This window comes from Rhinolophus sinicus, chromosome 16, assembly GCF_057876585.1.
Source record: "Rhinolophus sinicus isolate RSI-liver-muscle chromosome 16, RSI-T2T, whole genome shotgun sequence".
NCBI classification, from domain to species: domain Eukaryota; kingdom Metazoa; phylum Chordata; class Mammalia; order Chiroptera; family Rhinolophidae; genus Rhinolophus; species Rhinolophus sinicus.
In genome coordinates, this window is record NC_142516.1 from 127,749,270 (window position 1) to 127,765,536 (window position 16,267).

Consider the following 16,267-nt stretch of genomic DNA (forward strand, 5'->3'; position numbering starts at 1 on the left):
ATGCCACATTTTATCAGGAAAATATAGTCACTAATGATATATCAGTAAAACAAATCTTACATTTGAACCATAAATATATTCAGCATAGCAAAGAATTTGGTTTACACCCTAGTAGTCAAGACAGGAGCTCTGGAGTCAGACTCCCTCGGTCCAGATACTGGTGCCACAATACACCAGCTGTACGAGCTATGACAATTAAGTCTGTGGACGTGTTGCAACGATGTTGATAACCTTTTTTGATATCAGGGGGATTATTCTTTATGAATTTGTACCAACTGGACAAACAGTTAACCAACTTTACTATTTGGAAGTGCTGAAAAGGCTGCGTGAAAAAGTTAGACAATCTGAACTTTTTGCCAACAATTCATGGCCCTTGCATCACGACAATGCACCAGCTCACACGGCACTGTCTGTGAGGGAGTTTTTAGCCAGTAAACAAATAACTGTATTGGAACACCCTCCCTACTCAGCTGATCTGGCCCCCAATGACTTCTTTCTTTACTTTAAGATAAAGGAAATATTGAAGACATTTTGCTGACATTCAGGATATCAAGGATAATATGACGAGAGCTCTGATGGCCATTCCAGAAAAAGAGTCCTCAAATTGTTTGGAAGGGTGGTCTAGATGCTGGCATTGATGCATAGCTTCCCAAAGGTAGTCCTTTGAAGGTGACCACAGTGATATTCAGTAATGAGGTATGCAGCACTTTTTCTAGGATGAGTTCGCAAACTTAATTGTCCGACCTTGTATGACTATAGGAGGTTGTTTCACTTCTCTGTTTTTGTTTGGTCATCTGCAAATTGGGAATACTGATGGTAATACACATCTCCTAGCATTGTTATAAAGCATGAAAGAGTAAATGAACATAAAGTTCTCAGAACAGTGCCTGGTATATAGTAGGTACTCAATAAGTATAAGCTATTATTATTCTAAAGGAGTTTATTTTTTAAATTTCTGAGGAAGAGAACCTCATTTTAACTTGACCTCATTGGCCTTGGGAACGCTATTATAGTAGTTTTGTAATTTTATGTTTGGCCCTCAACCTATGAAATATTGGGCAAAGAACTACCGAACTATATAACAGAGGAAGATTGCTATTTTCAACAAACATAATATCAATTTTCAGGTTGAAAAGTTGTTTTACCTAATAAATCTGCACTTATTTTCCTTTGTAGAATTTTACAGTGCTGTAAATCTTTTACAGACATATGTGGAAAGGTGATATGGTTTATTTATCTTATAAGAAACAAATATGTACCACAGTGGCTATGAAATGGAATAATTTTTCCTAGATTTTTAGTCTACTGTTCTCCTCCCCTTTTCTCACCTCCACTTCAAACTGCACAGAGACACCCTGCTGGAGAGAAAAGTTTCACGTTTAAATCCAGGTCTGAGTCTTGTTAGCCTTGTGACATGAGCAATTTCTGGTATAACCCTCGATTTCCTCACCTGTAAAATAGACATAGAAATCATCCACCTTACATAAAATACATACAAGAACTGTTGCAGGAAAAAGGGAATTTGACACAAATGTGACATTTGGGGATATGTGTTGACCATAAGTAAAAAAGAGCACACTTAATAATATAGGGCACAAACTTTGACCTTGGAGACTGAGGTCAATCAATGAAGATGATCAACTTTGATGTGAAGGCAGAGGAGATAATATTATAATGTGTGTGCTCCTCTTGCTAAAATGGAAGAAGAGCCTGACCTCTGTGGGGAGACTGCGGTAAGATGCACTAAATGAGACAGGAAGGAACATGGCTGCAATGACTGAGGTCTTAACTAAGGTGGGGTCCAAGTTGAGAAGACTCTGACAGTTATGACCAGATAAGAGAAATATAGGAGAACATAAACATTCCAAAGTAAAGACAGTACTATGTATTTGATGATTTTCCAGTTAGATTTACCTTTCCTTTTCCTTAGTGTCATATGGCAGAGAGTATAAGTGTCCTAATCCAGTGAAATGCATTAAAACAAAAAATGTCATGGGGGCCTTTGATCTCAAACAAAGAAAAGTCTTTTGAGAAGGTAGGTGTGGCCTCGGGAATAATTTTTGGACCTGGGTCTTTTCTTCGTCAGTATCTTCTAGATACTTCCGCCTACTTATTCTCTCAGCAAACACTTGAGGTCCTACTTTGTGGTAGGCCCCTGGGATCCCGTATATCTTCCATCTAATAAATTTAGACATTTGAGTATTTGAATGTAGTGACAATCAAAATAGTCACACACCACCACCACTATCACCACTATGTAAGCCTCCAGTTAGGGATGGTATCACCTACTAATAACTGTTCTTATCCCTCCTGGGTTTGGTAGAGATACATTCCTTAAATGGTCCTCTTTCTGCACATGTGCTTTTCCACTGCAGCCTGTTGGGTGTGGTATTCAGATGTAGAATTAGTGATTATCCATTTTCTATGGCCTTAGAATAAGCCTAGTTTTAAGCATGGCTGTTGTCTGGGCTGATTGTGGCTCAAACCCTCAAATAGAGCATTTACAAGAATCATACTGTTTCAGTCAACTTGTAGCCCTTGACTGTGAGAAGTGAAACTCTGAGCTTGTCCAAGTGTAAAAATCCCCACCAATGGAAGGTGATGTGTTTGGGGAATCCAAGTTAACACTAGTAAGAAGCCATTTTTGGCTGTAGAGGCACTACTGTTGTGACATTAGAAGTCAAATGCTGACATATTGCTCCCAATTTTATTGTCTTATGTTCTATAATGTCATGTTCTATGCATATGCTATGAGGATTATTCCATTTGCTCATAAAGGGATTACTCAGTACAAGTACACGTTCTTGCACTGTATAGGGGGTTGGACATAGAACTACTAAAATGGTGTTTCTGGAGTCCAGCTGTCTTAACCATACTTTGTAGCATATTCCCAGTGTTTTTCCTGGTTGGGTTTAGTTTGTTGCCAATGATACAGATACAGCTTGAGAATATTTTATAATAAAGTCCTACATTTTATAGTGACTTTCTTTCAAATAAAGACACCCACGTGTTTTATCTCATTCTTGCTAAATAGACAGAGACGAAGAACAGTCCCATTTTTGTTCACAGGGAACTCTAGTTAACCAGAGTCAGGAACAATCTATCTGAAGGATGATTCAGCTGGAGCATGGGGCAGTGAGAGCACCAAGTCACCACAGGTAGCAACACATGGTGTCTTTGTTGGATGGTTCTGAAGGTAACATAAGATCACTCACTGCATTGGTAGCAGTGGTTTTAAACGTTGGTGTATTCTGAAATGCCATTGCCACAAGAACCTGCTGCCTTTTATACAGCTATATTAATATTTACAAATTTTAGTCTGATAAGCTAAATTTTCCCTTTTATAGTCAAACTTGTGAGTCTGGCTCAGAAGAGAAGACCAGATGGCAAAGCATAAACTTCATCCACTCTGTGCGTGACCATAATCTTCCTCATAAGATAATACAATGAGGGAGAAATATGATCGGTAAAGAAGTTTTGGAGACTTTCCTCAGTAATTTATTTACCTTCTAACATGACGGTAAGAAAAAGACATCCTTCTGCGGAGAGGACTGATTAATGATATCAGTGTGGCTTTCATTAACTAACATAATTGTCAGTCACCAATTTTCACTGTGAGGTCTGCACGTGTGTGATGTCAGGCTTTTAAAAGGTTTTAAGTGGGGAAGACTTCACTGGGATCACAGCGGAAGGCTCACAGTTATTTGATAATATTTTGCAGGTTTCCTGTTTAATTTGTTCAGTGTGTTCAGGCTCTTCAGATTAGCTGCAGTCAAACATGGAGAGTAATGATATGAGCTAACTTTGCATTGTCAGATCCTTTAAAGAACAGAAACCATGCCTTATCTAGTGTCACATGCTATCAGCATATCTCAGTGGCATACACATGCTAAAATTAGTTTCCTGTTCTTAACAATATAGTATAACATTTGATATAGCTGCACTGAATATATTTTAACAATAAGTGCGCAGTAGACCATTAAAACAAGAGGATTGCTTAGATGAATGCTTCTTTATACACATTTATTTCACTTTTATCAGAAATAATTTATTCACACATTAAATTATTGGAATAAATGAACATATTGCCTTAAAATTTTGTGTACTCAGAATGTAAAGTAAATCTTTTTGGATTACTGCCATGATTTTTTTTTTTTACATTATGTGACATATCAAATAAGAAAGAAGTGCAAAAATAGACTTTGTATACCTTGTATACCTACTTGCACTGAGTTAGAGTCAGAAGAGTGTATTTGTGATCTTTTAAAAGCACTTAGAACACTTAAACCTATAAAAACAAGCGCCTGTAACGTGTGGCATTGTTCTCAGGGTTTTTAGTTTTTACTTTAAAAGACTCCTCTTCTTTGCACTTGACTGTCTGTCTCTGTTGATGCGTTTTTAAGGGTGCGGATACGTTCATATTAATGTCAAGCAGGTTGGAAATAGATTGGGGCAAAGACTGCTTAAAAGTTGCTCTATCATTAAATTATTTCAGGGTGTGGAACTACTGCCTTTCCAGAAACACACTGAAAGTAAAATTTTGAACTGTGGTAGACCAACTACAATTAAATCATGCCGAAGATTCTCAGAACACTTACTACATTTGAGCATTAACTTCTCATTGTGTTTGCCTTCAACCAATTTTTAAATAACAGCCCATTTACCCTGAGACAAGAATTGAATGTCAGGTAAAATTTTTTTGCAGTTTTAAAATCCAAGTACTCAGTTACAATAATTGACCCCAAGTTTAGGAACGATCCTGGCCTTCTAAATACCTGAGTATTAGAAAGTACTTGGTAGAGTAGTTAGATTATTTTCCTCCCACCAAAGGACCTAGTGGGATTGAACCCCAAAGACATGGTTAATGACGTCGAATCATATGATGATGTCAGTGCCATACCACTCAAGATATTTTAAATGGAGATGTAGTCTTAAGAGCTCCGTTTGTAAATTATAATGCAAATATTCCCAAGAATCTCCTTTATGACTGCAGACTTAACCAAGTCTTTAAAAGTACTTACTGTAAGCCTGAGCCTTTTATTTAACAGCTGAAAGACCAGAAGAAAAAAGTAGTAAAAAAAGAGAAACCAAGACTCCTTTTTTTTCCTTTGTGTGTGTTTGTGTGTATATGTACGCATGTATTTCCTCACTTGCTGACTCATTTGAAATTTAGTTGTATACATCATGACATTTCACCCCTAAGTACTTCGGCAGATGCCACAAAGAACAGGACATTTTTCTGCATAACCACAATGCAGTGATCTCAGTTGAGAAATTGAATTTTGATACCTTTATTCAGATTTTCCTAGTAGCTCAATAATATCCTTTATAACTACTTTTTTCCATGAAGCAAGATCCACACTGCATTTTTTGGTCATATCTCTTTACTCTCCTTAATCTAGATCAGTTTCACATTCTTCTTTTGTCATTCATGACGTTGACATTTTGAAGCCCAGACCAGTTGTGTTATAGAATATCCCTCAATTTGAATTGGTTCGAATGTTTTCTCACGTTTGAAATCAAGATTCTTAAAAAGAAAATAAATAAATGAAGACAGGAGGGTTGGGGGGATGGAAAGAGGGAAAAGGAAGGAAAAAGATGCAAAAGGCATCAAAATTGTTTAGTCAAACTAAAGAGATTTGTGTTCAGATTATATTGCTAAACACATGTGAGGAGTGGTGAGTGAGGGAACATGGTGCTTCTTAAGAGTTAAGGATATCTGAAATAATTATGTTTAGAACATTTTGCTCAGAGGCAAGGGAATAAACCTTGAGAGTTTGGGTTGTGTACCAAGTTAAATTTAAGATTCAGTGAAAACAAAACGAAACAGAAATTCAAATTTATTTCTTTAGTCTGTACATAAAATAGTGAGGTAACTTATTTTTCCTACTATATGTAAGCTAGTTTCTTTGGTGCCGTTTAGCTCCCCCGAAACTTGTTTCTTTAAAACTCTTCACTGGGCTGACAAAATTGAAAATGATCTTAAAGAGTTAATAGGACTATACAGACACTCTTCCAGATTGATGAGAATTGAGTCTGTTTTTAAAAACCTCCAAATCAGAGAGTCATGAACCACATCTTAAAACGAAGACTTCCATGAAAGCTGTTCAGGAAGTAAATCTTAATTTCAAGCTGTCAGACAAAGCTGTCAGGTATCAAAGGCTAAAAACAGCTGAAATAAGTTTTCTAACTTGCCACTGTGTCCCCGTATGACTGCCTGATGCTCCCCTCATCTCCCAGCATCCAAATAAATAAAAAGAGGAACACGTAATTGTGGGATCATTGCTGAGAAATCACAGCATTCTAATGGTTTTCACTATGGTTTATTGGAAGCTTTGTACGCTCACTCCTGACATATTCTTGATTTACTTGGTAAGGGCAGAGTTGTACAAAAACAAACATACCCCAAGTAGGAAAGGTGCTCTTTTTCCTGTGTCTAACGTGGCTCTGATTGCTGTCCTTGGAGTGTTGATTGCCATACCCAGTGAATAATTGCGCACTGCATCAGGGACGTACAGTCTCATTTGCCTGGATTTTTAAAATTTTTTTCCTGAGATTTGCTGTTAATTTCTGAACTGGAGCAGAAGTAGTCTTTGTAGTTGGCTTTTGTAATACTCAGTGGAAACAGAGTTGTTGAGAGCTCAGGTTCTGTGATGTTGATTCAGTGAAGTATTTTGTATAGAGGAAAATCCATTCACTGTGCTGTAAAAAAAAACCAAACTTTTATTATGAAAAAGTTGGAAATACTGTATAGAATTCTATAACATACCACCATGTGTACCTATTGCCTAACTTCTACAGTGATCAACTTCTTGGGAAATGTATTTCATTTTTATGCCCACCACCATTTTATTTTCAAGCAAATCCCAGATATTGTAACATTTTTGTTTGTAAGTTGGGCCACCTCTGATGATAGAATAGTCTAACTCTGACTCTCCAGAATGCTTTAACCATGGATAAGTCAGTCAGTTACCTGTCTCTGAAATTAAACTTCCCCATTTTAAAAAACAGATATGATGCCTGTTGTACCTACTCTCAGAATTGTGATGAAGATCAATTGTGATCTGGGATGCGAACATGCTTTAGAAATAATGGCCCAGTTACATACTCCCTCCTTCAATCAACATAAGTTTCAGTTCTTTGAAATGACCACTGTTCAGGATTTTTGATGGTATCAAAGAATGTAATGATTGAGAAAGTAACTATCTAGAATATGTTTTAAAGAATAATTTTATAATCTAGGCTCCCTCCTCCCCGCCCCACAGTATATTTTATATGGGTATTTTATTCTTCTCAAAGTTGAGATACATTTTGGTTGACTCTCCCCAAACACCCGTTTTTATTTATCGGGTAGTAAAACCTTTGGTGTCTTGATCAGGTGCCACCAAAATGAATGTTTCTCTTTGAAAAATTACCAGGTGATCAAAACTTTTTTCTTTCTCTTTTCAGCCTTGCCTCCAAGATTGAAAGAGATGAAAAGCCAGGAGTCTGCTGCAGGCTCTAAACTAGTGCTTCGGTGTGAGACCAGTTCTGAATATTCCTCTCTCAGATTCAAATGGTTCAAGAATGGAAGTGAATTAAAACGAAAGAACAAACCACAAAACATCAAGATACAAAAAAAACCAGGGTAAGTTAATGCATGTAACAGCAGAGGCAATGCCTAGTAATAGAATGATATGAAATATAAAAATTGCTTACAGTCTAATATATACTATCAATAAATATGATATACAATAAATGAAAACGTTTTTCATTATATAATCAGAAATGGTGTCATTATGTAAGAAAGAATTTGAAGTTTCTGATTCTTACAACTTCTGGATGAGGAAAGGAAAGGATGGCTATGGAAAGAGCTGTAGGCTGGGCTGGGGGAGACAGAGAGACAAAGGAAGACAGCATTAATGGTAGCTGTTGTAATAGTAATCGTTAGATCCTAAAATCCAGTTTCTTCAAAATAAAGCAAATGTTGTTTAGAGTACCAGTGCCTTACACAATCAAAATCCCTACTTCAACATAAAGCTCAATAAATACCTAGATTTATGGAAAGAGTTAGGAGGTAATCAGTTGAATTTGAACTATATTCAAGTAAGAAGCTAAAATTCTGATAAGAATTTTTAACTGACAAGCCTATTACTCTACAGCACCACCATAGCATATTAAAAATCAGGTAACCATGGATAGGTAGCAAGAATCTTAAATTTTCCTGCCCTCCTTGAGAAGTTCCATATTTGGAGGGGCTTTATGTGATTCCTATAACATCTTGGTAGGTATGTTCTGTATCTACTGTAAAATGATGCTCCTTTATTATCTCTACACTCTTCATATTTCTTATTTCCTTATTTAAGAAAATTTTCTTCTAGTATCAAATAACATTCTGAAATTAGGCAAGAGAGATATATTTTTTATTTTTGCTTGGAAACAGTCCTTCAGTAAATGTCACATGTAGAATAGTGGTTCCAAGCTTAAAGATTACTTTTTTTTTTTCTTCCCACTCTGGAGTGTTCCAGTGAAATCCCAGGTATGATAACAGAAGCAACAGCAAATGAATCTCCCTCCTGTACTTAGATTTTCTAGGACATCGACCAAAAAGTTGTCACACACTTCTGAGCAAGTGAAAGCAGAGTGATTGCAATGAAAATTTAATTTAATCTTGCCAAATTATTTAATTTCTATAATAACCATAATTAGGGATTTTTTCCATTTGTTTTATTAACTACCGTATTCTTGTTATTGTGTCAGCAAGATCTCTTGATTTGGAAGTATAATTAACTGTGAGGGAAAACATGGGTATTACTTTCTGTAACAGGTGGTACTTCAAAGATACAAAAAATAATACTGTAAAGTGACATTGTAATTTTAAACGTAACTTTTTATTTATTTTTTTGCAACATTCCTATAGGTTGTAAGGGCAGTTGAACTGCACATGGTAACTCTAATTTTTCGGATTAAGAAATCAGTGGTCAAAAAAGTGTTATGTCTTGTCTTGAATCGCACACCTAGTAAGACTAAGCTGGAACAGAAATCTGTTTCTTGGATCCCTTAATGCCTCCTGCCATCTTTAAAAATGGAAAACATTCTTGTTTAATAATGTGTACATGTGGGGCACAGAGGAGATAGAGCAAATTGGAAAAAATAAGTATAATTCTTATAGAGAAGTTTAACAAGAAAAAGTACTTTTAGATAAATTTTAGTGTTCATTTTGTTTTTTATCAATTAAACTGACTTGTCTGCACATGTAGGGTAAAGTTGCATACATTTCTATGTGGCTGTCAAATGACATCAGTAATATTTAAGTCCACATGAAAGGGTGTATGCTAGGAGTGTGCAGAAATGGAAGAATCTTTACACCTAGGGGTCAGAAGATTGTATAGAGATTGTCTAGTTCAGACTTCTATAAAACATAGGCATTCCATCAATCATGTGCTGAAATACAGTTGGGCTGGGGAGCTGAAAATTGTTAAGGAGCCCATTGATTTACAAATACGGTCTTTTAGAAACTTATCAGTTATACTGAGATAAATTCTACTTTATCATGTCAAGATTTAATGAGGGAGATGAACTATCTAGCATGTCTATCAGACAATAAAACTAAGTGCTAAATTGTAGCTTACTGACACCAAGTGACATGGGTATTGAAAAGAGGAGGAAACCCTGAGAACTTCTGCATTAGCTCTGAGGAGGTGAATTTGGCTTTGCAGAAGGGAGAGAATCCCCTCTGGCTGGGTGAGTGAAGTGGGTGGGCTGTGACAGAGACGAGCAGAAATCACAGTCAGTATTGGTAGCAGGCCCTGTTAAAAGAGGCCGGACAGGTTGGGGCAGTAGGCGGGTGGATGGGAAATTTTGCCTTTTATTGGACAAGCTGCTGTGTATCAGGACCTCTGTTAGATGCTAGATACACAGTGGTGAACATGACATGCTCCCTGCTCTCCAGAGGGGAGAGAAATGTAAACAGTTATAAGAGTCAGTTTTAAATTATACAATAGTGGTAATCATGGAATGCTATAGAAAGAGGCTAAAACAGATGGGGGAGGAGACTCAGTAAGGGACAGTGGTCGCTTCCTAAAAAGAAGGGGAGGAATGACGGAGGGAGGCAGGAGAGGTTTCTCCAGGCTGTAGGAACAGAACAAAGCATCTGCAGACTGTAAGTGTTCAGTCTGAGGATGCGTGGAGAGAAGCAAATGAAGTTGGGTATAAGGTGAAAACAAGGAACAACAAACAAAGGTGAGCTGCTTAGAATGAATATGGTTTTGAAAGAGTGCATCTGCACTTAAAGAGGTAATTTGTTACATGGCTTGGATGACACATAAAAGTATCATTAGTATTCAGAAAAGCATTTTCATATTGACTCCATAGGTCCAGTTAGCGAAGAGCACTGTCTCCATATTAATAAAATCCCGTTATACCGGAAAGGCCAATATTCAGAAATTACTTCTTTTAAACAATAGCCTTGCTGGAAAAAATTAAATGGAAACCAAAAAAAAGGCATTTTATTCAAATCATGTAACTGTAAATTACTCTTAGTGGAACATTGAACATATTTGATCTTCTGAAAATAAGACACTGTATGTATACAGTGGGCAGCTACTTGGTAGGTGAGTGATCAACTTAATCAGGTTTCAGAATTGGATATTTGGTCATTTCTGAAGTTGTATCTTTTAAAAGAAAAGTAGTGTTGTCACCTTTTTTTCAAAGTTAAAGGACCAAACTTAATTTGAATATAATTAATGTTTACAACGTGCTCTATTAATTTCAAGTTATCTTATAAATATAAGAAAATGAATACTGTTATTATTGTACCCGTTTAAAATTAAGATCCTGAGAATGAAGGAAGGTAATTTCTTCCTATAGATCTAATGCTAATGAATGGTAAATCTTGAGTTTGAAATTGGTCTGACTCCATGTCTCCTGTCTTCTCACTACTTATGATTTTGCTATCTACAGTGAAGTCGCAACGCAGCTAGGGCCATGTTTAGGCTTAGAATGAAGTCTTTAATTAGAACATTCATATGTTTCAGTTTCATCTGCATATTTATAATTTTTCATTATGAAAATATTCAAAATGTGAATGGTTTGCAGTGGTTACTTGGTTATTTGACTTGAACTTTATCTTCCTACGCTTCCTCTGCCGAAAGGCAGAGAAGCAATGAACTTTATCTTAGACCATCAATCACCAAGCAGAGGTGAATTTTAGTGTGAGGTTTAGGATTTCCCTGGGATTCTCTTCATTTGAGGAAAACATTAACTCTTTTCCAAACCTTAGTCTAGGTTTCTTTTTTCACATTTTATAATCTAGATGGCTCATAGAAGCCACAATTTCCTTTTAATCCCTCAGTGTTATGGAAAGCTTTTACACCGATACGCAATTTCTATTATTTTGTAAAACCTTATCTCCCTTTGCCCCTGCTCCTACTAATAAACTACATTCCTACATGTCCTTCCTATAATTTTGAATTCACATTTGAGTCTTTGTTTGTTTTATTTGGCTAAGCAATATGTGCGACCAATTAAAAGAAATGGAAACTGCCCCAGTGTTATGTGTCTGCTGATTCCTTTGTTCTTGCTTCCTTTGCCTCGTGGATGATTTTGGTCAAGAAAACTGGTTAAAGAGCTTGGTGTGTGACAGATTCACATTTGAGGCTGTCAAATTGGTCTCATCTAAAGATTTCTTCTATATCAGCCTTATTAAAGGCTGATTTCCTATTGTTTGTGTATGGCACACACTTTGGGATGACTTTAATTTTGTCTGAGCTCTTCATTTGTGCTCTTAGATATTTTAATTTTGTTTAAAATTGCCTCTACTTGGTTCAGTTAGATTAAAAAAAATAAAGCATTATTTGTTCTGTTGTTAATTCTGTGATTTTTTTTCACTCTATAATAGAAAACATTTATACATATTCCCTTCTCTTTTTAACGAGCAGCTCTGGCAGGTCTTTTTAAACTTTATATGTAAGAAAAATCTCAAATTCCTCAATATAAAACGGGAATATCCAGTGCCTGTTTCATATAGTTTATGTGAGGCATTTGGTGCAGTGCCTGGTTCTGTATTGTACACTAATTTCTTATGAAGTCCCTCGCCCCTTCTTTACCCTTCTCATATTGGAAGTTCTGCGGTATCTAAAGCTGCACACTCACACATACACACACAATTCATATATGATGCCTTAGAGATCAGAGGAATAGAATTATGCAAACTTATTTCTAATATGCATTTAAGTTACCTTAGCCTGTAAACTATAGTAGAAGAATCAAGCAAGAAAAACAAAATAGTTGTTATTCAAACCTTGAATCCATCTTGTCAGTGAGCACTTATTGAAATAATGTAGTTTATATTTTAATATAAAAAAGAAAAAAAATTCATATTTAGAATTTTCATTTATAAATCAGTTTGTATTAATATATATTTACAGTTTGTATTATTGTATTTCTTCTAATAGCAAAAGTAATACATACTTATTGCAAAAATCTAAGTATTGTAGGAATATAGAATGGTATTATGATAATAGTTAACATTTATTGAAAGCTTATTGTATTTCAAGCATTATTTTAAACTCTTTACCCAAATTAACTCTTTTAATACTTTTTGAAAATGAAAATCCACCAAAATATCAACCCCTCCAGATTCCCAGATAAATTGTCAATTAAAGAGCAAAACGTTAATTTTATGGTTGGAAATGAATTTCAGTAACTTTTGTAAATTAACTTCCTTCCCATAGACAGACAGTATATGGAGCCTGTTGAGAGTAAAACAAGACATCCATAGTTATCAAAGCTCCAAATTGTTGCAATATATAACTTTCAAAGAGTTTTGTCTATTGCTACTCTCTTACTACAGTACTTCTTATTTCTACTCTAGAACACAAGGACTGAAGAATCTCATAGTTAAATGTATCCTTCAGGTTCAATCACCTAGATCAGTGATTTTCCCATTGTGTCCCTGGAGAATCTTAAATTTCCATTGAATTGCAAAAAGGGTTGCCAACCACCTTGACCTGAATGAATACTTTGTCTCTGTAAAACGTTTATAAAAAGAGGCTCTGATTGAAGCTTTCATTTTAAAACAGGATTTTTTCCTACAAAAATAGTTGAAACCGCTGATCTAATTTAATCTTTCTCTGCATAGAGATAGTCTTGTGAAGAGTATGCTTGACAGGTGGTTATCCAGAATTCAGTCTTTCCAAAAAGAAAACCAAACTCTTTCATAAGACACCCTATCCATTTTTGAATTCTCAAAGAGTTCCTCCTTATAATACCCAAAATATGCCTTCTTTTCCCTATAACATGTCATTCTCCTTCAAGAGCCTTCCCAAATTATTTCCTTTTCCAGATGACAACCATGAAATATATTTAAATCGTTACCTATATCTTGTTCATAGCTGCTTGCTTGTGGAACTTCTGTTTCTTTAACAGAATCTTCTCTAGGCCCTATTCAATTCCGAACACCCTCTTCGTAAAGTCCTCTAGTTACTGACATTTTTCATCAAATGCTACTTCAAAACATAATTCAGTATTCTAGATGCGGTCCAGGCTGTGAGCAGTGTATTGCGACTTGTATCCAATTTGATTTATGATCTGTTTTAATATTAGTTTGGCCAAACAGCGCGTAAGTTCCTTTTTACCCCCTTTTTTTCTTATTTTAATAGTTGTTTAAAATGGAGTAATGTTAAACACATGGCTAATTGAAATTCTTTTTTCTGTATATATTGTCAAGGCACGTCTCTCCAAGCCTGTATTTCTGCTACTGATGTTTAGACCCGAATGTATCTGTTATGTTTATCTTGATTAAATTGAATCTTAGTCTTAGACCATTGATGTTCAGTGCTAGAATTCCCAAGGGTGTTCTCTACAGAAAGGATTCCTTAGCCACATGGCATGCCTGCCTTAGAAATTCACAGTACATATTGGCATAAAAACAACTAAGAAGTACTGTTGTAAAGAAATCTATTTAGCTTTGTTTAATGCAACATTTATTTGAGCATAGAAAGTTTGTCTTTTTTCTCCCTTGTTCTCTCTCTCTTTTAAGCATAACATTTATTTACGTTACTTGGAATAATATCCGAGGAAACACTGTTCAGGTTTGTTAGGAGAATTTTGATTTTTAAGAACTATCCCTTTAAGATTATGTTAACTGTAAATTTTATTACCGTACTTCTTATAGTTTGATCCTGTCAATAGTTAAAATATTAGTGGCACAGGATCAAGAAATAGCTCTTTATGTATCATGAAGAACTGTTTCTTGATTTATATAAATAGGAAAGAATGGGTGTTCTTGGAATTATAATAACCTTGTGGTGTTGTACATTCTTGGAATGTTGTTGTAGTAAGTTTATATCAGAGTTTATTTGGGGCTTAACAAGAAAATATTACTACGATTTTATTTTAGGAATTTTTTTTTTTTTTTCTGCTGTGTTGAAATCCAGGATATTAGTCCCCATCCTGACATTCTTCATGATTTATCTATCAATTATTGTAAGTGGTTCCATGATCATAAATGAAAATTCTTTCAGCTAAGTATGTTCTTTTGGGCTGGACAAGCTTACTGTAGTATTTATTTCATTGTTGTCTTCATAGGTGTCTATCATGAAGGAAACTTGTCATGTATGAACAAAGTGTATAAATAGCTGATAATCCATTAAAAAACAGTAGGTTTGAATCACCCAAACCAGGCTTAAATGTTAACAGAACTTGACGGGGGTAAATATCCTAATATTGCTGTATTTTGATAATTTTAAAAGTTGTTACATTTTATTATGAAATGTTAATATATGCTTGCAAAGATGATTGTCATCAAAATGGTCTATTTTTGTTTATAAGGATATACTTAGGGAAACTTTTCTATGAATAATCTCTCTGATTAACATGTGAACATCCCTGTATAAATGGCCCTGGGATCCCCTCATTACATATATAATGAAGGCTGTTATTATATTAGGTCCACTTTTCATCAACTTTGTTCTGTAGACCATTATTTTCAGAAAATATTAACAGATAAGCCATGTGAATAACAAGGATTCCATGGTCAAGTAAGTTTGAGAGAAACTAAATAATATATCCCCTTCTTAGAGAGGCAGAGTACATTAGCATAGTAAAAACTGAGAAATCCTGTAGGATTTAAAAAAAAGAAAAGAAAAAAAAGCCTGTTTTTGTTTAACCTAATGTCTTCCAAACCTATTTGATCATACTACACTTTGTTTTGTTTTCTCAAGTTTACCTATTGACATTGTTCTCAGTCACAGTTAATGAAGTTAATTTTTCAATCCACATGTTGGTTTGACTGTCACTGCCCTTGATCTGGACCATCTCTGATTGTCTCTGCCCTCTTCATATTGCATCCTCTTTTCCTACTGCCAACAGTAGGAACATTATGTCTTGCAGAGAGTTTAAGTGGGAACATCCAAATATGTTCTGCACTTATTCACACATTTATCTAATAATGTTTGAGGGTACACCAAGGACAAAGCAGTGATATATATTCTGTGAGGATACTGAGAAGTTTGAATTATGGACTCCCCCTTTGAAGTGTGTGTTCTAGATTGAGAGATAAGCTGTAGTGAAAGATGTACTCTGAGGGTCATGAGAGAGGTATTCAAGGCTATCAGAATTTAGACAAAGGAGAAAGCAGTTTAGCTGCACGATCATGAAAGGCTTGATGAAGGCATTGGATCTTGAGATCGTCCTTAAAGGTCAGCTAATATCTTGATGGTTGGAATTATGGGGCCCCATAATTCCAAAAGGAAGAAATGCCACAAACAAAAGCACCAAGATAGAACACCATAAGGCTTACGTGTGGGACTGGGTGTGTGGTTCAATTTGATAGACTGAAGAAAAAGAGTAGGAATTCAATTTGGAACAACCACTCTAACTTCATTAATCATATTCAATGAATATTATTAATATTAATTCACTGAATAGTCACAGGAAATTCACTGAAAAACTAGGAAGGTGTAATTTATGAGAGGTTTGCATGTAATTCTGAATTGCTGTCTTTGCTTCCTGCCTTCTTTTTTCCCTGTTGTCCTCCTCTCAAAAGCCCAGGCGGTCAGTATCAGACGTAAGGATGCTTTGAAAAGGCTTTGGTAAATGCTGAGCCCATCCCCGTGTTTCTGAGTTTTTAAATCATAGAGACTGCTTAAATTATAGGCCGTGTGTGACAGTGAAACATAGACAAACGCAAACCTGTGCTGCCCATGTTCAAAAAGTGCTGAATATTGATTTAATATGCAGATTTATAAAAGTGTGTGCTATTGTTGCATGAATATTTATTTCAACA

General features: G+C 35.5%; 1 protein-coding gene across 9 annotated transcripts in view; it reads left to right on the forward strand.

The window, feature by feature from the left end:
- The window catches only part of NRG1 (neuregulin 1), a 981,041-nt gene that overhangs the window by 808,820 nt on the left and 155,954 nt on the right, over positions 1 to 16,267 (forward strand). For all 9 annotated transcript variants that reach the window (XM_074329686.2, XM_074329683.2, XM_074329684.2 and 6 more), the window contains exon 2: positions 7,450 to 7,627. In XM_074329686.2, coding sequence (XP_074185787.2) covers positions 7,450 to 7,627 — 178 coding nt within the window. The remainder of the gene's footprint in view (positions 1 to 7,449; positions 7,628 to 16,267) is intronic.